This window comes from Apteryx mantelli, chromosome 29 (genome assembly GCF_036417845.1).
Source record: "Apteryx mantelli isolate bAptMan1 chromosome 29, bAptMan1.hap1, whole genome shotgun sequence".
Taxonomy (NCBI): Eukaryota; Metazoa; Chordata; class Aves; order Apterygiformes; family Apterygidae; genus Apteryx; species Apteryx mantelli.
The window spans coordinates 4,516,002-4,541,824 of NC_090006.1; the positions used below are offsets into that span (position 1 = coordinate 4,516,002).

At 62.4% G+C, this 25,823-nt stretch overlaps 1 protein-coding gene across 4 annotated transcripts in view; it reads left to right on the forward strand.

Annotated features, from left to right (window-relative positions):
• The window catches only part of PEBP4 (phosphatidylethanolamine binding protein 4), a 62,771-nt gene that overhangs the window by 17,557 nt on the left and 19,391 nt on the right, over nt 1–25,823 (forward strand). For 3 of the 4 annotated variants that reach the window (XM_067312475.1, XM_067312476.1, XM_067312477.1), the window contains one exon: nt 14,133–14,231. The exons of the other annotated variant lie outside the window; for it this stretch is intronic. In XM_067312475.1, coding sequence (XP_067168576.1) covers nt 14,133–14,231 — 99 coding nt within the window. The remainder of the gene's footprint in view (nt 1–14,132; nt 14,232–25,823) is intronic. 4 annotated transcript variants of the gene reach the window in all.

Genomic DNA, 25,823 nt, shown 5'->3' on the forward strand with positions numbered 1-25,823 from the left:
CAGGACCCACCTGGGGTTGGAGCCAGCCGCGGCGAAACCCTCGATGGCAGGTCAATGAGCCCCGAGGCGCGGTGTCACTTTTACTGCATCCCTGTCATCGGGGCCCAATCGCGGCTCTGACCGTCGCTGTCGGCAGCTCCCCGTTGATTTAATGTCATGTTGGTACCAGCTCGCGTGCTGGCACTTATAGGGGGGAGAAACCCCCCCGCCTATGCGCCGCTGGGGTTGTTGGCTGGCTCCGAAGAGGCACCGACCTGGCTGGGAAGCGAGTGCGGAGATTCACGCCCCGGCCCGGGGGGGCCCATGGCGTGGGAAAAAGCGGCTGCGCTTTCCCACCGGGCTGCGGCGGGAGCCTCCCGGCCGGTGCAGCCCAGCAATCCCCCCCCTCCCCCCCAAAGCTGGGGGCTCTTCCCGCGGAGAAGCCCCGGCTCGGCCGCTGCCGCTCGGCGGCGCGGGGAGGCGACGGGGGATCGCGCTTATACAAGCCGGGGCGCCTATTTTGGAGCGCTCCTTCCTGCCTCCAAATTGCAGCTTCGAATGTGACAAGTTACAAAACACTTGAGTCATTTCTCTCCCTGCCTGCCTTTCCCCCACAAGGAGAAGCTGCTCGCTTTGGGTTTTTTTTTTTTTTTTTTTTAAAAAAGGAGGAAAAAAAAAAAAAAGCCAGCGCAGCGGCCCTGCCTCCATCCCTCCCTCCCTCCCCCCCCCCCCGCGCGCGCGGCGCGGCGCGGAGCAGCCCACACGCCGGTGGCTCCGCGCGCTGTTTATGTAAGCTGCTCATGTTCTGCTGAGCTGCCGCGAGAGCTGCTGCCGATTCAGAGGAAAGCCCACGTCTGCCCACGTAGGATCTCCCGAGCCGGGTTGTGTAACGGCAGGCAGCGCGGCGCCCGGCTCCCCGCGCGGCGCTTCGCATCGGATAACCCACGGGCTCCGCGCCGGCGGGCGGCCAGGGAGCGCGGCGCCGGTCGGGATCGCGCACGTGCGCGCGCGCGACGTCTCGGCGGCCCTTGGCCGTCGCCGACCCGCGCTCGCCTCGGCCGGCTGCTCGCGGGCATCGCCAGCGCGCTTCCCGCCACCGGCGGTCCCCGATCCCAGCGGGAACTGCCTTGCGCCAGCATCCCGCTGCTTCGCCCCTCGGACGCGATCCGGGGAAGCGGGGATGCTCCGCGGCGGTGGCCACGGCCAGCCCATCCGCGCCGGCGTCGCGAGCCAGAGCAAACGGCCACGCTTGCGCCGCGGCCCCGATATCTGCGTTTTTGTGCAGCCGTCGCCGCAAAAAGGCCCCGAATGCTCACGCACGGGGCGGGGGGAGGAAGCCGCATTACCATTTCAATGGTTCTTTACATAAATACCGAAGAATAAGAAAAGCTGGTGGCTGGTGCTGCTCCCAGCCTCTGAGAAACACTATCTCGGTTATCGGATTTTTAGTTCTTTGCAGCGTTACGTTTTTATACATATTTATTCATGCAGAACAGAGACGCTGAGCTATTCGCCCTGCCACGGGGCTGATGGAGACACTGTTATACATAAGAAAGCACCTTCATTTACATCCTCACTACTTCGCAACAATCAAACGATGTGCAACCAGGTTATTTTTATTCCTTGTGTGTGTGTGTTTTTTTTTTTTAAGTGGGGGAAGGGGAAAAAAAAAACCGCTCTAAATTTGCCTTTTCGCTTGTATTAAAATTTCCCTCCTGAATTTTTATAAGCTACAGAAGCGCAGCGCCTTAGTGAGCGCCACCGGAGGGGAGGGATGCGTTTTGGGGCAAAGAGTAAGTTTATAACTATTTTTCTTTAAACTGGTGCCGTTAACTGCGCTGCGAGCCATTCATCTTCTGATTTAATAACTCCTTCCCCCTGCGTGGGGACGGGGTATTATATTCCTGGATATTGCTTTTCTTGGTATCGAGTATCAAAGACGAATCCATGTTTTCTAATAAAATACATTTCCATTGTAATTGAAATAATAATTTTCCGCTCCTTCCTTTTCCCTCTACTTTGGGAACCAGGCTTCTCCGCTCCCCAGGTCCCTGTTTTGGGCCTGACCTTTACCTATTCCGACGCGGAGGTTTCGGCGCTGGCCGGCGGTACGAGCTCGCGCGCGTTTGGTGAGCGCAGTGCCGCGAGTTCCCGGGGCGGCTGCGGGGAGCTACAAATTTAGGCCACTTTGGTCAAATCGGCGCGTTTCCCCCATGCCGGGACGCCGGTGCCGGCTGGCTTCCCGGGCTGGCAGGTGAGGAAGTGTCACGGCCTCGGCAGGGCGGGCGGCACTCGCGGGCGCTTTTCCCGCGCGGCAGCCGCGGGGTTAACGCATCTGAGCAAAACTTGCGCCTCTTTCATGTTTTCCTCCCTGACGGGCTCTTAACTACTCATTTGATCTTGGCGTCTCTGCGAAAAGCGGTTCAGAAGCGAATCGGAGGAAGGAATTAACTAGCGGATCAAAGCGGTGGCGGTGGCTCCCGTTCCGGGGCGAAAAGTGGCGGATCGGGGCCGGGCGGCTTCGTGCCGGCGACGGGGGCGCGGGGCGCTGCGGGGACACCGGCCCCGGCGGCACTTTCCCGCGGCTGTCGGGATGCCGCCGGCACCACAGAGCCGCGGCCCGCGTCCGCGCGGCAGGAATTCCCTCGCCGAACGGCTATTCGGCACGTGGGAGGCGGCGGGGGGGCGGCAGCAGCGTGCCGCTCCTTTCCTTTGGGGGGTCTTTTCCCGCGGCTGCGCGCGCCTCCCGGGATCCTTCCTGGGCACATGGGGCTGGTCACGCGGCGGTGATGATGATGATGGATCTCGCCAGGTTTCTTCCAGCCAGAGCCCCGGGATGGGGCGCATGGCAAAGGCAGTCCATCCGCCGTCGTTACCGCGGCCTTCGGATACTTGCTTTTCCCTGGTGACTTGGGAGAACGGCGTTTGCAGGGGGACGAGGCGCGGGAACGCACAGCGGGAACGACGGTCCCGCCACGTGCACGTGCAAAAACGCGGCAGCCTCGCGGCGGCAGATTAAATAAGGGCGAAAGGCAAACGGCAGCCCTGGCAAAACCCTAGGAAAGGATCCACGGGCTCTCTGCATCGTCCTGGGATTTCGAGCCCCGCCAACGGGATCCGGATGCTTCGTCCCCGCTGCTGAGGCGCCTTCCGCTTTTTATATCCCACGTTTCTCTGGGCGATGCCCAGAGCTCGCTTGTATCCCAGCCAGGCAGCCGTCATCGGCGAGCGATTCCGTCGTCGTGAAGAACGAGAGACGGCGCTTCCCAGGCATCCTAGCGGGAAAAAAGGGGGCGGGAAGGGGGAGGGGAGCGACTCCGGGGCTGTTTCTGCTCCGATGCATCCTGGTGGCGGTGGCATCGCCCCGAATGCCTTGCGGGATGCCGGGCTGGGCTGGCACCGCCGGGATTTTGGGGAACTCGGTGGCAGTTTAGCGGCCGCACTGCCGTTCCCGCGCATCCCTTCCCGCGCCGTTCGGCAGGGCAGCACGCGGCCGGCGGCATCGCTCCCGGCCCGGCAGAGCCGCCGCTCGACCCTTGAAATCTACTGTTTTAATAACCGAGCCTGACGCCGCGCCTCGGGCTTTAACGAGACCGTGGAGAGGGACGGGGGAATAACTGCGCGACCGGGGTTTACTGAGCCCGCTCGAGGCTCGCGGCGGGTTGCAACCGCCCCGTTTCGCCCCGCCGGCCGGGTTGTTTGTCTGGGAGAACGGCATTAAAAATAAGTTGTTTAGCGCTCGCTCGGCCGCCAAGTGGGGCAGCAAAGGGCTGGATGAGCGAACGCTTTTTAATTTCAGAAATGTCACTGAGTCACGAATGAGTCATAATTATAATGGGAGACATTTCCAACCCGGTGCCTGACTCGGAGACGTCTTCCAGGGATATTAGAGCTGTTTGTAAAAGCCGGGCCTTGCCCTGCCCCTCTCCCCCCCCCCGCCGCTCGCCGCCTTTCGCGCTCCCCCCCGGCGAGGCGGCGGTGCCGGTGACACCGGCCGCTCGCCCCGGCTCGTTAGGCTGCCGCTGCTCGTTTGCGCCCGGCGGACGCATTAAGGCTCCCGTCAGGTGGCAGGTGTCTATTAAAGCGCCGCGGGTCCCCGCTGCCGCCGGCCGGGGGCTGCCGGGGCTGGCTGCTCCGCGGCGCCCGGTCGAGCCCCCGGCGCTCTGCTGCCCCGGGAGGGCGTTTTGCCTCCCCCCGCTGCTGGTTCGGGTGCAGATCGGTGCGTTCCCCGATTTCCCGCCTGTCCTAGCTGGGGGATCGCGGTGCTCAGTACCGGCATCGAGGAGCGGAGCCTCCCCGTGTGCTCAGCGGCTGCTCGGCGTCCAGAGCCGCCCGTTCCCCACTCTGCCTCCATCTCCTCCCCTCTGGGATCAGGAAAATCAGGGATCAGGAAAATCGTCCTTCCCGTTTCCGAGGTGCCTGCAGGCAGGGGGGGTCGGAGCGCGGGAAGCCTGCGGCCGGGTCCCTGCGGGTCCGGGAGCAGGGCTGCGAGAGCCGCTGCCCCGTTTGCACCGTGCCCGGGGCTCCGCTGGGAGAACCGTCCGGGATGGGAGCACGAACGGGGACGGAGCGAGGGGCTCGGGGCTCGGCGCCTTGCAGTCCTCGAGCCCGGCGCTTCGCGGCCCTTCCTGGCGCGTCCGCTCGCGGCTCAGCCTGTCGCCCTTAAGGCGAGCAGGAAGCTTCCCCCGGGTGGGAGCAGAGCCGGGCTTGCTTTTTTTTCGGTTTCTCCTCCTTAGGGACACGGTTCTTTTTTTAACCGGGAGCGTCTCTTACTGCTGCTGCTCGTACCAGCCCCTCGCAATCCTGCGCCGAGCAGCAGGTCCTGCGTCCCGGCACGGCATCGCGGGGCCGCGCACCGAGCCCCCTGCCCGCATCCGGGACGTTCCCCTTCCTCCCGGAGGTCCTTCAAAGCCCGGAGCAGCGCCGGGCTCCTCCTTCGCCCAGCGCGTTTCTACGGCTCGCGTTAGCCGGCAGCCCATCGTTATGCCTACGGAGCGAATTAATTGAGCAGGGCTGGTGCGGGCTGAATTAAAGCGGGGTATTTATCTGATGCGGCCGAGCCCATTCGGGGCGCCTGGACCGGCCGGTCTCGCCCAGCTGCGGCTTCACCCCGGCTCCGCAGGAGCCGCCCCGGGACTCGGGCTCGGGAGAGCAGCGCCATTTCCGCCTTGCTCGAAATACTCCCTCACCAAACAGCATTAAATATTCCTGAGCTGTGAAAGTCTTGGACTGATTTTATTTTCCATAAATAAACTTGTTTGGAGATATTTGGAGATGGGCCTAAGCTGCAGAGCTTGGAACGGGTCCCAAAACCCGTCGCTGTTTGGGCTCGAGGGTTTGGTTCAGGATCGTTTCTGGCTTATTTTAGTTTTAAGGGCTGGAGCCTGCGGAGCTGCCCTCGAGGGAGGCTCCCGAGCGCGGCTCCCCCTGCCCAGCGCCCCGGGGGGCTGCCGCGAGCGGGGGGGACGCGGCAGCGGCTGGGGGGGGATTTGGGCTGCGGCGCACGACGGCAGGGAGCAGCCTGCTGCAGATCCCAGCCCGGGGCGATGCCCCTCGCGGAGCCGCGTCTCCCGTCGGGATGCTCGTCGTGAGCGGCTTGCTCTCCAGATTGGGCAAAGGAAGGGAAAAAAAGCAAAAAAAAAAAAAACAACTCCTCTATTTATTTATTTTTAAATCGGGGAATTAAGTAGGAGAGATTTGAGCAATGTGTTTGCAAACGGGCTTTGTGCGTGGTGTGCGGGAGGGAGGGAGGGAGGGAGGCTTTCAGCGCCGTTCCCCCGGCGCAGGGGCAGAGCGCTTTCTGCTCGTCTCACGTGCGGCTCGTTAACGGCGGCGAGCGCAGGATTGCTCCTTTGGGGAGCACGCGCGCTCCCAAAACCCCGCGCGCCGCCTCGCCCTCGCTCCCCTTCTCCCCCGCGGGATGCGGGATGCTGCCGCCCTGCGCCGCGAGGATCCCGCGCGCTCCGTTGCCGCCTCCCGTGGGATTTGCAAGCCGTGCCGGCGCGGATTATCCGCCAGCTCTAGCTGCACTAAGGGAAGCGATAATTGGGACGGTTTTGGCGTGACGCAGCCGATGCCCGCGCCGTCGCGGGCTCCTCCGCTGCGGCTCCTCGCCGTGCAAGCTCTGCCCGCCGCTTCCCAAATCCGGCCTTTCCCCAGGGCCGCAGCCGAGGGCAGGGAGTCGCACTCCAGGGGGACGCGGGTGCTCGCCCTGCCACGCGCCGGCGGCGGCATCGCCGGAGCTTCCCAGGCGGGCTGAGCGGCCCCGGCAGCAGGGCTGGGGATTTCTGCCTCCAAACCCTCCGCTTCCGCCGGATTCAGGCGTTTCCCGGCCAAAGCGCGCCGCGGCTTTGCACCAGGGCCGCGGTGATGCCGTGGGGTCTGAGCCCGTCGCGGGAGTCGCCGGCTCTGCTCTTGCGCAACCCGGGCGTCGAGCGGGTCGTTTCACCCCCGGACGAGCTGCTCTAAGGCAAATTTTTTCCTTTCGGTATATCGAGCTGAAAAAAAAAGAAGCCCGCAGAGAAACCCACCTTGTGGCTGTGTTTTATCCCCCCCCCCGAGCCCGTGTGCTGCTCCCTTCCTCCCGTACGGCCCGCGATAAACGAAGAAACGAGCCGCAGTGACGCCCTCCGACGGCTTTATTGCACGCGCCCGGGAATCGCGTCGGCAGTGCCCGTGCGGTAATTAAAGCGAAGCAGCAGCAAACGAGGAGCGATCAATTAAAAAGGGCGGCTGCGGCGGGGCCGCCCGGGCGCCGCGCTGCCCCGTGCCCGCGGCCTCGGTCCCCGCTTCCTCCCTGCCTCCGGCTTGCCGCCGTGCCGCGGGATGCGCAGCGGCCCCGATGGCCGGCGCAGGGCGATAACGGCCGTGCCGGCGCTTTGCGCTCGCGGGACGAATCTCCCCCTGCTCCGGGCAGTTAAAAAGCAGCAAAACCCCACCGAAACGGCCCCTTCCCCGGCATGTGCGCTTCCTCCCCCGGGAGAGACGGAGCGAGCGAGCAAGCGAGCGGCACGTGACGGCTGTTAATCGCGGCGCTTAACGCGCTCCTGGAAGGCGCCGGGATGCGGGGCTGGGGACGAGCCCGTCCGGGAGGGAACGGGCTCTCGTCTCTCCTTTCCGCCGCCGGCACCCGCGGCATGGCGGGGCTGCGAATTGCAGTCCTTAAACCAGGGCGGGGGGGTTAAATGCACCTTTGGGAATAAAATAAAAAAAATATATATAAAATATAAAAATAAGATGGAAAGAAATGAAATCAGAAGGGAGGAAGCAGGGCAGGGAGGAGCCCCGTGTGCCACGGCCCCTCGGAGCGTGGACGGGAACGGTTTCTGCAGAAAAGGCTCCCGCTTGCCTGCATCTCCCCGAAGGCTTCGCCGGTTTGGGGGGAGCATCGCCCCGCTCCGGGCGGGAGCATCCCGGTGCCGAGCCGCGCTCTGCCCCGCCGTGCCGGGCACCGGCCTCGCTCCTGGCCATCTCCCGCTGGGCGCCCGGGGCTCCAGCAGAGCCGCAAACTTATTGACTCATCGGATTCGCAGGCATGAAGTCCCCTTGCTCCGCAGGTGCCGCAATCAGAGCAATTACGGATTTCAACGGAGCTGGAATCCGCGGCGCAGAAAATGCCTGTTTCAGCGTGCGCCGGGGCCGAGGTGCGCGACCTGCCGCCCCGCGGGTAATGAAAGCCCTTCGCAGCTTGCCGTGCTTCGCCGCGCGGTAATTGCTGCAGCCGGCGACGCGGCTCCGGCTGCGCTAATGATGCACCGTTCCTTTCCGACGGGCTCGTTTCAGCCTCGCGTTTTTCACAGGTTTCAAAGAAACAAGGCATCGTAGGAATTAACACATTAACATGGACGCTTTATCACTTTGCATATTTAAGATTATTATTTAAAGCTCTCGAGCCGTATTGATTAACAAAGCGATCGGGGCCGGGCGGCTTCGGAGACGGTCGCTCGCGGGTCTGCGCTAGAGACGAACAGCGACGCGGGTGTTCGCCGTGCTCGGCTGGGCCGTGTCGGTGCGGCTCCTGTTTTATTTAGGATAACAAGATGGATATATTAGAACAAAACATACATTAGGGGAGAAAAAAAAAAAAAGAAAAGGATTTTGGATGGGAATAAAAATCCTGCTAACTTCCAAATGCAAACCACATCCAAGGGAGACAGCTGGCTTGTCTCCCTAGTTTATTATTAAATATTTGACTAGGGAGGGAAGTTGTGAGCTGAGCATCCTTTCCCTGCGGCTCCCGGCTCCCAGCATGGAGTGGGGGGGGGGGGGGGGGGCTGCTCCATGCTCGCTGCAAACACCTTTTGCCGCGACGCTTTCTCGGTTCAGAGCAACCGGTGCACCGGGGTGGGCGAAAGGCCCCGGCGGCTTCCGAGCAGGAAATTAAATATTCTGGGGATAAATTGCCGCGGGTGGACGGCGGCGGCGTTAACCCCCGGGGCCGGGGTCGGCGGCTCGGCTCGGCTCGGCTCGGCTCTGCTCTGCTCCGCTCCGGCGGTGCCGCTCCTCCCCGGCGCGCGAGCCGTCTCGCCCGGCCGAGGCACCGCGCCGCCCTCCCCGGGGACGCCGAGATTAATTTCTTTCCGTGACCCTCGGGGCCGGCGCGGCCCGACCCCGATGCCGGAGGGCAGGCGAGGTCGGTCGCGGCGAGCGGCAGCAGATGATCAGCCGCTTCGGCGCTCGCGCTCGCAGCGAGGCGGAAATGGCATTTCCAGCTCGCTTAATCACGGCACGGGAGCCGACGGAATAAAAAGCCCCGAGATTCAATTACCGGCCCGGCGAAAGCCGCCCCGGGGGAGCGACGTGCCAGCCTTCCCCATCGCCGCCGGCCCCGCGCGTGCCTGGTGGGCTGGAGCGCGGGAACGGCGCGGAGCGGCTCCCCGGGGAGCCCCCGCCGCTGCGGCAAGGGGCCCTCGACAGTGGCGAGCTCGCGGGATGCCAGGATTTGGGGAACGCGAGCTTATCCTGCCGTTATTCCTGCGGGAAGCGCTAGCTGGGGAGATGGAGGCCGCGGTGGGACGTGGGGTGTTCTCCCCCTCCCGCGGAGCTGGGAGCATCCCGGCGGTGCGCAATCCAGAGGGGAAGCATTCGTTTTCCCCAGGGTTGCCTGTTGCGCTGGTCTTTATTTTTTATGCAGGAAATTCAAATTTTGGAAAAACGAGAAATCGCTCGCTATTTAGCTTTTCCCGGTGTTTGGGATTTGGATAACCTCGGTAATTATTTAACAGAAACTTTTTCGCTTTGCTCATGCTCCTTTTTCACCGCGCCCGGCCCCCTTCCCCTCTTCCATCGCCCCTCGCTCAGCCCTTCCTGCAGGCCGGCCCCGTCCCATCCCGCTCCGTGCCGCACCTCCTGCATCCTGGCGTCCCCTCCTCCTCCTCCCTCCTTATTTATTTCATTTCATTTTTTTTATCATCCCTGGCTCAGGGGTTGATCTGCTGCCCGGCCCGCGGCTGCTCCCGCGCCGGAGAGGGGGGCAGCTCCTCCGCGCGCTCCCCGATCCGCGCATCCCCCTGCGCCGGCAGCCGCCGCGCCAGCCGCTCCGCCGGGTAATGAGAGCCGGTTTAAAAAACTTAAAGCCTCTTCCCGCAAGCCGGTGACTGACACAAATGGAGTTCGTATTTAATCATCTGTTAACTCGTTGTCTATTATAGCTCTTTAATAGCACCATAGATATTCCTAATGAAGCATGATTTAAGGTATTTACAGCTCTAGGACCGACAGACATCACTCACAGTGTGCAGGTAATGAGGCGTAAAACAGCTCTGGAAACCGTAAAAACGGGGGGGGGGGCGGGGGGGAGAGAGCGAGCGAGCGAGCGCGAGCAGGCGAGGAGCTCCGAGCTGAATTGTTCCAGGGTTTGTTTTAAAATGTTTAGGCATTTAGAGTCATTTCAGCTTTTCCAAGGTGTCTGGTAGCAGTGGGTTCGGCGATTGCCGGTGCCGGTAACCCCCGCCGCGCCGCGGACCGGACCCTTCGCAGGGCTCGAAAGCAGGGGAGGGGGCAAAGGCGAGAGGAGATTAAAAAAAGATCCGTTTTGCACAGCGGTGCAATTAGCCAGGGGGCAATTAGCTGGTGCAAAGCTATCTATACACCAGCAGTGCTAGCTGCTGGGCAAAACGCGGCCGAGCGACCGTCCCGGCCCCGGAAAGCGAGGGCGTCGGGTGGCCGCGGCCGGGAAGCGAGGGGCCTTCGCTTGTTTGCAAATGTCACCCACACACACAAAAATAAAAATAAAAAAAACACCCAAACCTAAGCCAAGATTGGGAAAATAATTTGTGACTGAGGTGCCATTCCGCATCAAAATATTTTTTTCAGGAAATGTCAGATGTCACCAATCCATATGTCCCCCCGTGTGATAGTAATTGGGTTGGAAGGCAGCTCTCCATCGCAGGGGCCGCTCGCCGCCGCCGCCTCCTCCTCCTCCTCCTCCTCCTCCTCGCGCACCGGTGGGCGAGCGCGTCGCTTCTCCCGCGTCCGTCCCCCGGCTCCCGCGCCGCCGAGGGGACGCAGAGCCGCCCGGCACCCGCTCGCCCCCAAGGTGCCTCCTTGCAACGCTGCCGAAACGGCGAGAGAGAGGGGAAAGCGGGGATGGAGCTGAAAGCGGGTGCGCTGGGGCTGCCCGGGCGCAGCGCCGCGGCGCGGGGAGGAAGGCGTCGGGGTGGAACCGTCCCTTCCAGCTTTAAAATACATATATATGCGTGTGTTATACATACATATATATATAAATCCTTTTTTACATTGGGCAAGGTGAAATGCACAAATTTGGCGTCGCCCGCGCCACTCGCAGCCGATTCCGCCCTGCGGGGAGGCGAGGGGCCCTTGCTTCCCGGCGCCGCCGTCCCTTCCCTCCGGGCCGCTTTGGGATTCGGCGCGCGGCTCGGCCCCGGCGCCCCCGCCAGCCTCGCCTGCGCGGGCCCCGGCGCCGCTGCGCCAGCCGCCGCTTTCCTCCCCGAAAGCGCAAGGAGGCGACGGGGGCCGCAGCCTCCGCCCGCGCCGACGGACGGGCCCTGCCGTTCCCACCTTGCGCTACGGAGGAACGAACACGTAAAAGGTCTTGCAAATCTGTGGTTATAGCGGCGAGGACCCTGCAGAAGAGGCTGCGCTGCCGCGCGCCCGCTATAGAAACTTTTCATTCCTGGGGCCGAGCCAGGGAAAAAGCCCGGATTGATGCTCGGCTCTCAGCCGGCGCTTGCAGCGCTGCCGCCCCGAGGCAGGGGGACGGCGCGCGCCGGCTCCCGCGCAGCCCCCGCGCTGCTCGCCCCGGGGACGCCGGGGTTTTCCCCCGGCCCTCCCGCTTCCCTCTCCCCGCCGCTGCCAAGGGTTTCCGAGCCCTGGGATGAGCCGAGGGATTGCATCCCTAAGGGCGCTCTGCAGGCAGCGCCGTTACACCCGGGCAGGGAAATCTTTCGCTCGGGCTGCGAGCGCGGGGCGTTTCGGATCCGTGCTATTCCCAGCCGTCTCCGGGGAACCCCCCGTTCCCGGGACGTGCCGTCGGCCCGGCTCTCGGCACATGCCGCAGGGAGCGGGGGCTGCGCAGGCAAAACCCCCCCGCGCCCTCGGGCCGGCGCATCTGCGGAGGGACCCGGCTCCGACCCCGGCTCCCGACCTCGCTGCAGGGGTCCGTCCGGGCCGGCCCGGAGCCGCGTGCGCCGCCACCTTTCCAGGCCGCAATCTGCAGCGCATCGCGAGCCTGCTGTTAACTTCGCTTGCACTCTATTCTCGTGTTTGCTGTTATTTTTTAACACTTTTTTTCCCCCTTTTTTTTCTTCTTTTTTTTTTTTCCTTTTTTTTTTGCGTAAAAGCACTATCCTCTCCCCAGAGCCTGCCTGTAGCGAAGGCATGGTCTGTACAACTGCAATTATTTCGAAGAACAGATGGAGCGAGGAGCAGAAAGTCTGTTAATAGTAATAGAAATGCTGCATGTTAACCTGGACAGCACACGCTGACAGTCCCATGACTACACGTTCTGTTCCCACCAGCTGGGCTCCCGGCACGAACGCGAGCTGCGGAGCCGCCGCGCTCCGCCGCGCTCCCTCCCCGCAGCCCCGGCTCGCATTCCTTCACACTCGCCGCGCCGCGTTTTGGGGCTTGTTTTCCCCCCTCGCCTCCCTCCCGCTTCCCGGCAAATTCCCCTCCGGGCGCCGGCAGCGAGTGTTTCCCTTTTCCCGGGGCGCTGGGCGATGCCAGCGGTGCCCGCGGGGCCGGAGGCTCCCGGCTGCCACGTCCCGCACCTCCGCCCGGCTGCTCGCTTCTCCCCCCTTCGCCCCATGCAGAGGTTGTGAAAGAGGGCGAAAAAGGCCGTCTCGGGCCTGGTAATCTTGCCATGAAAATCCCTGCCTGGTTTCCCGAGCGACAAGGGGATTTAGCCGCGGAGCCCCGGCAAATCTCGATGGGAATTGTGCAGCTAAATCCCCCGGCGGCTCAGGAAACCGCGGCCCTTGGGAGTGCCGGAGCTGCACGGCGCTGCTGGCCGGCTGACGCGCACCTCGACGTCTCGTTGGGATATAGATCCCTTAATCTGGGGGCTTGCAGGATAATCCGGCACCTGAGGTCCCGCCAAATCCCCCCAGCCCGGCCAGGTGCCTTTGCGCAGCCTCGAGAGATCACGTCGAACCTAGCTGCGCTCCACGGGGACCAAAATAGCGATGCCGTCCCGGAGCGCCGGGGTGCCGGCGGGCTCGGTGGCCTCCCGCGTGTGCCCGCTCGGCTGGATTGCGCCCCACGCTCGCTCCCGGAGCCGTTTGCTGTAAGACGGGTGTGCCAATGGGGCTTGCACCCCGTGCTCGCTCCCGGAGCCGTTTGCCCTAAGCCAGGTGTGCCAATGGAGATTGCACCCCGCGCTCGCTCCCGGAGCCATTTGCCATAAGCCAGGTGTGCCAATGGAGATTGCACCCCATGCTCGCTCCCGGAGCCGTTTGCCCTAAGCCAGGTGTGCCAATGGGGCTTGCACCCCGTGCTCGCTCCCGGAGCCGTTTGCCCTAAGCCAGGTGTGCCAATGGAGATTGCACCCCGCGCTCGCTCCCGGAGCCATTTGCCATAAGCCAGGTGTGCCAATGGAGATTGCACCCCATGCTCGCTCCCGGAGCCGTTTGCCCTAAGCCAGGTGTGCCAATGGAGATTGCACCCCGTGCTCGCTCCCGGAGCCGTTTGCCCTAAGCCAGGTGTGCCAATGGAGATTGCACCCCGCGCTCGCTCCCGGAGCCGTTTGCCCTAAGCCAGGTGTGCCAATGGAGATTGCACCCCGCGCTCGCTCCCGGAGCCGTTTGCCATAAGCCGGGCGTGCCAGTGGGGATTGCATCCCGTGCTCACTCCTGGAGCCGTTTGCCCTAAGCCAGGTGTGCCAATGGGGATTGCATCCCGCGCTCGCTCCCGGAGCCGTTTGCCCTAAGCCAGGTGTGCCAATGGAGATTGCACCCCGCGCTTGCTCCCGCAGCTGTTTGCCGTAAGCCGGGCATGCCGGCGGGGTCGGGCCGGTTGCAACATCTGCCGTGAAGGATTGGGAAGGGCTTTTACCCTTGGGATGAGGTTGCCCAACTCCCCAGGTGTGCAAGAGGGGAGAGGCTTTGCCTCCGTGGGACATCTCCGGGGTATGTCGTCATCCCGGCTGAACAGCGCGGCTGCCCCGAGTGCCCTCGCAGCCCTTCGCTCGGGGTTTTGTTTAGCAGCGACAAGGGCTGGCTTTGATTTTTGGCTCCGTCCTGCTCCTCCCGGGCGGGAATGCAGACCTCTGCGGAAAGCCCTGAGCGCCGCGGCATGCCTCTCGCGCCGCGCTGCCGTAGGATGTGGTTAGAGGGCGGCCGCGGGGAGGAGGAAGGTCTCCTCCGTGCCTTTACTTTGGGCGAAGTGCAAACCCTACTCTTCCTCCGCAAGCGCTTGGAAGAAATTTAGATCACAGGAAACAAAATGCCCGGAGAGGGCTGCTGGGGCTGGGGTTGCCCGGCGGCACGTGGTGCGTGGTTGTTGATGGCCTTATCTCAGCGTTTTGCACAAACACCACCGTTAAAGCGTGCACGCGTGTGTCAGAGGGAAAAAGCCGGGGTTTCAGGGCCGATGAGGCTCCCAGATGGCGCGGCTCCTGGCCGCGGGGCCGGGGCGCACGGCGGTCCCCCCCCATGCGTGCACCGTGCCCATCGCACTCTCCTCCTCTCTTGCAGAGCAAGAAGTACGTGTTGGTCATGGTGGACCCGGACGCTCCCAGCCGAGCGGATCCGAGGAACCGCTTCTGGAGACACTGGCTCGTCACCGACATCAGAGTGAGTGCTCCAGCGCCTTTTCCCCCAAATCTCCTGCCTGCGATGGTGCCAGCAGGGAAGTGGGGAAGGTGGGGAAGTGTTGCTTGCCCTGTGCGATATATGGTGCTTGCTATATGCATTTATACGTTGCTTGCTATATGCATTTATATGTTGCTTGCTATATGCATTTATATGTTGCTTGCTATGTGCATTTATATGTTGCTTGCTCTATGCATTCCTATGGTGCTTGCTATATGCATTTATACGGTGCTTGCTCTATGCATTCCTATGTCGCTTGCTCTATCTGCAAGTCCCTGGAGCTGGGACAGGTTAATGAGCGGGGGCAGCCTCGGAAAAGGGAGTTTTCCCTGCTGCCGTGGCTTTGCCTCACTGACTCAAAATTGCAAATGATGAGCGCTTGCGAGGGAAACGTGAGCCGTGCTCCGTGCGTGGGTAGGGCCGCGCTTGCTGAGGCTGCCGAGGGTAAAGCTGGCCCAAAGATATTGTCGGGTTATTTTTTTTTGTAAAACCAGCCCAAAGATACCGTTGGGTTATTTTCTTCCCCCCCAAGGAAATGATGAAAAAAGTCACTTTGAAAATTCCCCACCAATGTGTTTATCTAAATAGAAAACTCGTCGTTTCAAAGATGTGTTGCTGTTGGTTTTTTTTAATTGTACCAACTAGTCTGGGTGAAAATTTTGTCGGGGCCAGATTTTCCACGTGGTCCTCGGCCCCGCTGTCGTGCTGCCGCTCCCGATTCCCCGATATTTCCCGCGGGCCTGGCACACGGGCCGCCGCTGCGGTTCCCGCGCCGAGGCTCTCGCGCTGCCCCCGAACGTTCCCGTTGCATTTCTGCTTTACTTAGAAAATGAAAAATCAGCTTGTTCCTCTCTTGCTTGCTTTTATGTTTTAAAAGATTAGGTGTTTCAGCTCTGAATCAATCTAACTAATAATCTGAGCGCTAAAGTCTAATTAAGATATCAATTAATTTGCAGCGTGCATTTAACAAGAAATATCTAGTCATTCTCCTCTATTATTCTCCGAAATTACTGCTAAGGGCTTTTTGTACAGATACCTTAATTAGACTTTTTATTGTTAATGGGAATATCGAGCAAATTAAAATCGGATATTAATACTTTCCATGAATTTCATAATTGGCAAAAAAAATACAAAGCATTCAGAATAATTGCAGAGATTTGTGTACAGGGCTTTCTTCTCTTTTATTTTCTTTCTTTCTTTTTTTTTTAATCCATCACAGAAACCCTTCTGCATTTCTAACAACAGGGTCCTGAAAGTCTCTCATTAATTTTAATATTTACTAAATGTGAAGAAGCCCAAGCTCTTGTTTTCCCTTCTGTACCCAGATCCTTCGGAGACGTCCGCTGCGGCTAATTATTGCGTTCTCCTTCTCTCGCTTCCTTCTTTTTTTTTTTTTTTTTTTAAGTAAAAGATCCTTTAAGCACAGGAGGGACATGCAGGATTAAAAGCAGCGCTCCAGTGCAAATGGCAGGAGGTTTTTCCTGGGTAATTCCCTCCTGGAGGTGCCAAGGTCAGAAACCTCCTTCCAGGGCTGGGAAGCGGGAGCTCCTGGAGCAGCAAAACCTCGGCGCTCCGGAGGCGCCTCCCCGCTGCCGGCCGCGCTCGGCAAGGCCCGGCTTGTCCAGGCTTCCGGAGCGCCGCGGCAGCTCTCGCGGACCCCGGGTTAGGCCAGGGTTGGATTTCCAGTGGCTTTCCTGGATGCGGATCCGGGACCGAGCTGATCAGTGGGAAAATCCTAATCCCCCAGCGTGAGCCCAGCGCTGCGAAGGGCTCGGAGGGGAGCTGCCACGGGAGCGTCGGCCCCCTCGCGCGGGCGGCCGAGCCTCGGCTCTCCCCAGGTTCGGGCACTCGCTCGGTGTTCCCGGCCGGAGCCGGGCTTTGGTCCGGAGCCCCGCGCCGCTCCGGGCGGCGGAGCCTCGCCAGCCCCTTATCGGCCGCCGCGGCGCCGCTCCGCCGATCGGCAGCCACCAAGGATGCTTTCGCTCCCGTTCAAAATAATTTAAATAAAAACGTTGCTGCAAAGTGGAATAATACCTTTTGATGAATGTTTTTAAAGCCCTTTAGGTTTTCATGGTAATTTGCAGTGTAAAATTATTTAGAGATAAGAGCCAAATTAGCTCTTATAGGCGGAGGTCGATATGTCCCGTTATCCATGCAAGCAGTGTTTAAATATAATCAGCCTTTACTCTAATGCAGCATAATTGTTCATTTGAAATAGCTTTTTTTTTTTTTTTTACTCCATTCAATGAGTCATTAAAATATTCAAAGGATAATGCAGTGAATTGGAAATGAATTTATGGCATTATCCTGTATATACTGTAGAGCATCAGGTAACTAGGCAGAGTCGGAACCGGTTTACAGAGCAATCCAGTAAACAAGGCTTTTCGCTTTGCAGTCGGGGTGGGGGGGGGAAAAGCAGGGATAAAACAGCGCTTTTCCGGGGGAAGCTTTCCGTCTTTATTCCCCCATCCGTGGGGAGGAGGAGGACGGGGGGGGCGAGAGCAGCTCCGCTAAAGCCGTGCTGCTTTAACTTTATTTTTATCCAAATATGTTTGTAGCAGAAAGTCGTTATGGAAACGGGTTCTGCCAGCCGGGAGGATCCCTGCGGGCGGCTGCGAGGGGAGCGGGATGGGACGGCCGGGATGGCCGGGGCTCGCGGGGGAACTGCCGCGGGAGCCGGGGGGGGGGCGCGGGGGGGGGGGGGCCCAGGAGTCCTGCGCCTCCGCCCCATCCCGCGGCTGCCGGGCGAGCGGCCTCCGGGTTGCAGGTGTCACCATAGAAACAGCCGCGAGCTTCGGCAAAACGGGCCTTTATTAACCTTAAAAGTTGCGGCACGTGCGCGCGGCGAGCGGCTGCAGAGGCGGGAGTGGGAACGTGGCCGGCCGGCCGCACGCTCCGGCGCGGGATGCTCCTCCGCCTTTCCCGCGCTCATCCCCCTCGGGCACGGCCGCGTCCCGGGGCGATGCCGATGGCAGCGGTCCCGAGCAAACTGCGGCCGCAAAACCGTGCTCGTGCAGCACCCGGCAGGAGCTGGGACCAGGCTCAACCGAAACGCTTGGCCGCTCCCATGGCGTTTATTAAAAACAGTAATAGATTGCGTCCGTTAATAGTAGTAATAATTGCTGCCGTCGCTGTCGCCCGGTTCCTGCAGTCGGCGGGATGCTGCTCCCGTGCCGCAGCTGGCTTTCGCCCTCCGGTCTCCAGGAAATTTCGGAGAAGTGATTCCCGGCTCCGTACCCGCGCGGCTGCTCTCACGCTGGCCCTGGCCGCCCAGATCAGCCGGCCGCTGCGGGCTCGGCACGGTGCCGGCGAGCGCCGCGCGATGCCGCATCCCCGCCGGGATGCGCTGCTCTTTGTAGCATCGCTGCCGCTGCGACGGTTGGCGGCGCGGCATCGTCCCTGCTCGCCGGGGCCCTTTGTAGTCTGCTTTTTGGTCGTTAAACCGAGCGCTTGAAAGGGAGAAGAACAGAGGGAAATGGTGCTTTAACTGATGACTTGGGTCCTTGCAATATTCGGTTCCCCGGTGTGGGTTTCTGTCGCTGCTTTTTAATGAAACCTTTATTAATAAAAATTTTAAAAAAGCAAAAAAAAAAAAAACAAGCAAAGAGGCTGCTGTTAGGACGCGGTGATCTTTGCTCCATGATTTGCTCTTTAAGCCTCTCGGGGCCTTTGCAGGCGCACGGCGAGGCTGGTTCCCGGTCAGGCGATCGCGGTTCCCCACCCTGGCCGGGACGCGCGTCCGGCCCCGTGCGTGCGGCGCCGGGAGCTTCCCGCACGGCGCTGCAAACGCCCCGGCCGGCCCTCGGGGCACGTTCCTGCCGCGGGCTCCGCGTTCGGCAGGTTTCCTCCGCGCGGTGTCGGAGGCTGAGTGTCAACCGCTATTATTCATGCTCTGCAAACAGATGGGGTTTAATTGCTGCTACTGTCAGGCTCTCTGCAAATATCATGTGAAAAGGGCTTTTTGGCTAATTGTTTTAAAATAAAAGTTCAGAAACTACGTATAGAAATTACAGATCAAATGTATTTCAGAGATCAAACTGTTTATATTACCTTTAAATATAGTCTTTAGTCAACGGCATTAGGATCAGGGAGTGACTGTACGGCACAAAGCCGCCCTGGGGCCTGCGATGCCGGAACAATGCGACAGCAGCAACTTGCTCCAGAGGGAAAAACAACACCAAAAGGCGATTGGCCAAAGCGGCAGCCGAGCCGAGCCGCGCCGCGCCACTGATCTGGGCAATTTCTCGGGCACCATTAGGGCAAAGTGCTGCCTTCGCGGTGCTGCGCGGAGGCCGGCGGTCGTGGCGCGGGACCCGCCGGCGGAGGCGAGCGCGTGCGTTTGCACGGCACGGCGCGGCCCCCTCGCGCCTGCTTCGGCCGCCCGCCGCCGTTGTCCGCGGGGAAAACCCCGTTCCCGCGTGTTGTTGTTGATGCTTCGGGCAAGCGCGAGGCGTGCAAACCTCCCCGCTCGCTCCAGCACCGGCGTTCGGGCAGGGCTGCGGCCGCGCTGTGGCAGCCCGCTGGCTGCTCTGTGCAGGCGGCTGCTCCCGCGGTGCCGCCTCTTCCAAAGCCCTCGGTCCTGCGGTGCTCCATCCTTCCCTTCCCGAGGTGCTCCATCCTTTCCTTCCCAGGATGCTCCACCCTTCCCTTCCCAGGATGCTCCATCCTTCCCTTCCTGGGATGCTTCATGCCTTCCCTTCCAGAGATGCTCCATCCTTCCCTTCCCAGGATGCGCCATCCTTCCCTTCCCAGGATGCTCCATCCTTCCCTTCCTGGGATGCTCCATCCCTTCCCTTCCTGGGATGCTCCATCCTTCCCTTCCCAGGATGCTCCATCCTTCCCTTCCAGGGATGCTCCATCCCTCCCCTTCCCAGGATGCTCCATCCCTTCCCTGCCTCCCTCCCATGCTCAGCCCGGTGGAAATGCAGCCTGCAGCCCCCCAGCGTATCAAGGGGTTAAAGCCGCAGCAGCTTCCCCGCAAAGCCTGGCCGTTCTCGCTCGGAGCGAGGGGACGGTGGACGCTCGCCCAGCCGCCGTGAGGGCTTTTCCTCGCCCGCTTTGTAATTAGTGCTCCCGGGTAATTACCCTCCCCAGCCTCCTAGAAAGCAATTCGCCCTGGGAACGGCACGCGGGGAGGAGCAGTGGGGGATGTGCCCTGGCTCCGCACGGCCGCGGGGACCAGCACGTCCTCGGGAGCAGGGCCGGCTGCCAGCGGGAAGGTGCCAGCCTGGGCCGCAGCCAGTTTTGGGGTGGAAAGGGGGAAAAGTGCGCTGCTCCGTGCCGCAGGCTGCAGCGAGCGAGGGCGGCTCCGGGGAGACAATGCTCCGAGCTCCGGGCTCTTCCCCGCTCTCTTCCGCCCCCAAAATCACAGTGGGCAAGCAAGGGACCCGGATGGGCTGCTGGGAAAGGGCACGTTCCTGGGGAAGCGAGGTGCGGCGCCGCGGGAAGGCGGGCAGCGTCGGTGCAAAGGGGGGGACGAGCGCGTGCCGGGCACGAGAGGCAGCAGCCTTTGCCGCTTTTCGCCGCGTTTCAGCCCGACGCGCGAGGGCGATGGGGGCAGAGCGGCGCACCGAGGCCGGCTCCCCCCCGTCCCTGCCGTGCTCCTTTTCCGCCTTGTCCGTCGCCGCCCGGACGAAGGGTGGACGAGGCTGCAGCCCCCATGCTGTGCGCAGCCCCCCGCAACCTCGTGCCTGCTCCGGCCCTGAGCGAAGCGCTCGGGGCTGCGCTCAGGACGACAGACTCCGCACAGACGCGCGTTTTATGGTTATTATCATTATATTGCCGAGGATCCATGACGAGGGAGACGACTGCGGCTGCTGCAAAGAGCTTCTGGTAACCAGGGGCTGCAGGCAGCTCCTCGGCTCGCCGTTTGCTCCGCTCGGCCGTCGCCCGCGGCAGCTGCCCGGCGCGGCCCCGTCCGGCACCGCGCTCGGACACGCCGCGACGGGGCTCGGCTCCGCGGCGCGGGGGGCTTCAGCAGGCTGCGCGCGCGTCTGCAAAGCCCCGCAATCGCCGGGCGATGGGGACGCTCCCCTGCACGGTCGGCGCCGCACACGACGGGCTCCTGGCGGGAGGCGCCGGCTCGGGCCTCCGCCTGCCGTTTCCCGGCGGGTATCGTCTTCGTGCAGATCGGCTTTAAGGTTTTTTCCTAGCTGCTTCCATTTCATTTAACATGCGAAGGCTAATAATTTGTCACAATTCAATAAAGCGGAGGTTACAAACACTCTTGCTGCTGTTTATTTAAACGATGGTTTGCTAATTAGCTCCTCTTAACGAGGAGAGAATAAATCAGATAAAACGCACCAAAACGGCACGGAGGTACTTGGCAGATTAGTTTTGTTCTCCGGTTCGGATGCGCGGAGCAGGGTCGGGGCTGGCCAGGGCTCCCAAGGGCCTTTTCCCGCGATTCCCCTTTCCCGGCGCGGGGTGGCCGGCTCCCCTCCAAACTCCACCTGCCTTGTTTGGGCTAAGATGGGTGGAAAAGAAGCATCCCGGAGCCGTGGGCATCCGGAGGCGGCGGAGGCCGGTCGCTTCCCGGGTCTACCTTGCGGAAGAGCCTCTAACCAGTGATTAATCGGGCATGTGTGGCTGTGTGGGAGAGATTTGTGTTGGAGGAGGGAACTCCTACAGCACCCCGGTCATGAATCATTTGAAAGGCAAATTCGCTCCGTTGCCACGGGAACGGAAGAAAGGACGGGACTTCCCTTTGCCGAAATGACTCGCACTCTGATGCGGCGGAGAAAATCGCTCCAAAAAAAAAAAAGAAAAGGGGGAAAAAAAAAAAGAGAGTCGAAGCTGTGACTAAGCAGCAGCAGTTATGTAAAGCGCGCTGGGAAGTGCAGGGGAGGGACAGCACATCCTGCCGCCCGCGGCCCCCGGCGCTCCCTGCGGATCCGGCTGCGGGATAGCGCCGCCGGCCGGCCGGGAATCCTCGCTGGGGCGCGCGGGGCTGCGAGGCGATGCCGGGCACGTGCACGCGGCGGCGGGCGCACGCGCGCGGGGCCTCCGAGCCCGGCCCGGAGTTTCCTCGTCCTCGCGGTGCTGCTGCCGGGTCGTGCATCCCCGGAAAGGGGGGCAGGGGGTCTCGGCGTCCCCGCTAAGGTCCGTTTTGCTTGTGCGCTGGAGGTGGGGGGGTCTCGCAGGCCAGCTGCATCCCGCCGGCTGTGCGCCATGCTCCGGCTCCGGCTCGTTCGGAGGCTCCGGCGGCCCCTGCGAGCTCCGGCGAGTCGTTCGGCATTTGCAGGGGGGTTTTGGCAACGGGGTTTAGCGACGCTCCTCCCAAGGGGGATTTGCGGCAGCCCGCGTGCGGCAGCAGCGCCGAGCACCCCTCGGCGGCACGGGAAGCCCGGCGCTTCCCAAAGGCGCAAGCGGGCGCCTCCGGGCTCTGGAAAACCTTGGCAGCCTGCTTTCTCTCCAAGCAGGGCCACGGGGGCTGCGGGGAGCCGGGTGGCGGGGGCTGCGCGGGGAGCTTGCCGCGCCGGCGAGCCGCTTGGGATTTTTCCAGCTTCCTCCAAGGAAGCCCCCGAGCCCAGCAGGGAGCTGCAGCTCTCCCAAAAAAGGGAATGCAGAGGCAGCCGCGGGGCGGAGGAAACCCCTCTCGCTGCCCTCCCCGGGTGCCACCGACAACCGGTGTCTGCGCGATTAGTCACCGCGGCGAAGCCGAGGCTTCCCTCCTCCGGCGCCGCGGCTGGCCCCCGCGCCGGCAAGCGCGGAATGCTTAATCGGAGTTCCTCACACCTCCGGGGTATCGCCCGGGACGCAGCGGAGCGCCGGCAGCGCGCCGCAGCCCGCGCCCGCGGGTTGCTATGGAGTTTCTGCCTTCGGATTTTAAAAGAAGGAAAGGAAAGGGTTGGGGGGGGGGGATTTGCAAACCTGCAGATGGTTTCAGTGGGAAAAGCACTGGCAAAGCGCGGCGATCCGGGGCCCGGAGCGGGCGGGAGAGCCCGGCGAAGGGCAGGGGATCCCCCCCGGTGCACGCGGCGGGGCCGCGACGCCGCTGCCGAGCAGGGCTGGACCCTGCGGAGGCTGGATAGGAAGATTTCGGTACCGCGGGACCCAGAGCCTGAGAGAGACCTTGTCGTGGGAGCGCTAAGCGCGCGAGGCCCGGGCACGCTCCGCCAGAGCGTTTTACCCCGCGCGGTGCCCGGGCCGGAGCATCCGAACGAGCGGAGATTCGTTTGCGGAGCGTTGCCCCTCGCTTGCGCCAAGGGGATTGAAGCTACGGCTTCGCTCCCGCTGGGAACAGCTTCTCTCCGGCCAAGTAGAGGCACTGTGCGCGGGGAAAGGGGCTGCGTTCGGGCTTCCGTGAAAAAGTATTCCCTTTTCCTTTCTTTCTTTTATGGTTGCTTTGGGTTCTGTTTAAAATGTGAGGACTATAAAACGGAGAGTTATTTCGAAAGGGCAAACAGCGCGAGGAGGATTAAACGGGCTGCTTCTCCCCCGCTGGAAATTTCTCCCTCGCTTCTTTCTGGAAGCAAAGTTCTGCCCCACGAGCCCAGGCTGGAGCAGTTTGGTCCACGTGGCCTCTTCTGGCGGATCCGGCCCCGTCTCTCTGGTCCCCCCCCAGGTCTGAGGTCGCTCGGACGCGCAGGACTGCTACCAAAAATGCCTTTTTGCACCAAGACCCCGAGGCGGCGGCGGGTGGGCGCCGGGGACCCCGCGGCCGGGCGCCGGCCCCCCGAGACGTTGCCCCAAGCCGCCTTTGCCTTTCGAGGCGGGTTGTTAAATCCCATCGATCCGGCTCGTGAATGCCGAGCGCCGCCGGAGCGTCGAATCGATGCGGCTCGAGCGACGGCGCGGCACCGCCGCCAGCCTCGGAAAGATCATCCGCGGCGCGGCGGCCTCGGGGGGCAGCCCCTTAATTAAGACCTTGCAAACGATTCGGCGAGGAGCGCGACGGTAAATGCAAGAGCAATTGACCGCGTTGCGCCGCGGAGGGGGCCGGTGCGCGGGGACGCCGGGGGCAGCGGGTGCCGCCAGCCTCCGCCGGCCCCGAGCCCCGTTTGGCGCTAACGAAGCGCTCGTCAGCCGCCGCCTCCCGTCTCCGAGCAGGGCCTCCCGGGAAGGCTCTTCCCGCGGTCGGGACGTCCGTGGCGACGTCCCCGCGCCCAGCGGCCTCGGCTCGTGTCCGACCCCCCCGGGGGCTCCCCTGCCTCTCCCGTAAAACCACCATCCCGCTGGGGGGAAACCCAAATTGCCCCCAGGACCCGCGACAGCCTCGAGCTCCTCCGGCTCCTTCCCCAGCATCCCGCCCTGCCGCTTGCTCGGAGCAGGGAAGCGGGGCCGGGGAGGGCTGCCCCCCCGCCCGGCCCCGCTCCGCAGGCGCTCGGCTCCCGCCGCTGCCGAGCGCCGGGCGGAAGCAAGGTGGGAGAGCGAGGAAAACCCTCCGCTGGCTTCCCTTGATGAACTGAGCTAATTTCTCTCTTAATGGTTAGCTGCGGCGCTGAATGTGAGGCTTTCCTCCCGCACAGCAAACCCGCTCCCACACACAGACAAATAGGCTGAATATTTAATTGGAATTCCTCACACCTACAGGGTAAAGCCTTGTCAGTAGAAATATAGCCCATCGCCAGCTGGCATCCCCGCACTCCACCCACCTGATCGCTTAAAAAGAAATCCCTCCCCGTCCTCCCCCCGCGCGCCTCACCCACGGCCCGCGCCTGCCGCTCGGCGCTGCCGCAGCCGCAGCCGCACACCCGGCGAGACCGCCGGCCCGGCGGCAGCTCGGCCCCGGCGCCGCCGTTGCTGGCTCCTCGCCCCGGGGCAGCTCGGGTCCCCGCCGGTGGCAGGGCCCCGGGGACAGCAGAGGGCAGCACCGGCCCGCGCGGGGCGGTGGGAGGCAGCCTGCCCCTGCCCTGCCTGCGCCCGCGAGATGCGACGCCTCCGCGCGCAGCGTTGCCCAGCCCTCGGGGCTCCCAGCGGGGCGTCGTGCCCAGCGCTCAGGGCTGGCGTCGGGGAGTTGGTGCCCGGCTGTCCGAGCTTGCATCGGGGAGTTCATGTGCGATGCTCGGGGTTTGCACTGGGGAGTTCATGTGCAACGCTCGGGTTTTGCACTGGGGAGTTGGTGCCCGATGCTCAGGTTTTGCACTGGGGAGTTGGTGCCGATGCTCAGGTTTTGCACTGGGGAGTTGGTGCCGATGCTCAGGTTTTGCACTGGGGAGTTGGTGCCCGATGCTCAGGGTTTGCACTGGGGAGTTGGTGCCGATGCTCAGGGTTTGCACTGGGGAGTTGGTGCCGATGCTCAGGTTTTGCACTGGGGAGTTGGTGCCCGATGCTCAGGTTTTGCACTGGGGAGTTGGTGCCGATGCTCAGGTTTTGCACTGCGGAGTTGGTGCCCGATGCTCAGGGTTTGCACTGGGGAGCTGGTGCCCGACGCTCAGGGTTTGCACTGGGGAGTTGGTGCCCGATGCTCAGGGTTTGCACTGGGGAGTTGGTGCCCAACGCTCAGGGTTTGCACTGGGGAGTTGGTGCCCAACGCTCAGGGTTTGCATTGGGAGTTGGTGCCCGACGCTCAGGGTTTGCACTGGGGAGTTGGTGCCGACGCTCAGGGTTTGCACTGGGGAGTTGGTGCCCAACGCTCAGGGTTTGCATTGGGGAGTTGGTGCCGATGCTCAGGGTTTGCATTGGGGAGTTGGTGCCCAACGCTCAGGGTTTGCACTGGGGAGTTGGTGCCCGATGCTCAGGGTTTGCATTGGGAGTTGGTGCCCGACGCTCAGGGTTTGCACTGGGGAGTTGGTGCCGACGCTCAGGGTTTGCACTGGGGAGTTGGTGCCCAACGCTCAGGGTTTGCATTGGGGAGTTGGTGCCGATGCTCAGGGTTTGCATTGGGGAGTTGGTGCCCAACGCTCAGGGTTTGCACTGGGGAGTTGGTGCCCGATGCTCAGGGTTTGCACTGGGGAGTTGGTGCCGATGCTCAGGTTTTGCACTGCGGAGTTGGTGCCCGATGCTCAGGGTTTGCACTGGGGAGCTGGTGCCCGACGCTCAGGGTTTGCACTGGGGAGTTGGTGCCCGATGCTCAGGGTTTGCACTGGGGAGTTGGTGCCCAACGCTCAGGGTTTGCACTGGGGAGTTGGTGCCCAACGCTCAGGGTTTGCATTGGGAGTTGGTGCCCGACGCTCAGGGTTTGCACTGGGGAGTTGGTGCCGACGCTCAGGGTTTGCACTGGGGAGTTGGTGCCCAACGCTCAGGGTTTGCATTGGGGAGTTGGTGCCGATGCTCAGGGTTTGCATTGGGGAGTTGGTGCCCAACGCTCAGGGTTTGCACTGGGGAGTTGGTGCCCGATGCTCAGGGTTTGCATTGGGAGTTGGTGCCCGACGCTCAGGGTTTGCACTGGGGAGTTGGTGCCAACGCTCAGGGTTTGCACTGGGGAGTTGGTGCCCAACGCTCAGGGTTTGCATTGGGGAGTTGGTGCCGATGCTCAGGGTTTGCATTGGGGAGTTGGTGCCCAACGCTCAGGGTTTGCACTGGGGAGTTGGTGCCCGATGCTCAGGGTTTGCACTGGGGAGTTGGTGCCGATGCTCAGGGTTTGCACTGGGGAGTTGGTGCCGACGCTCAGGGTTTGCATTGGGGAGTTGG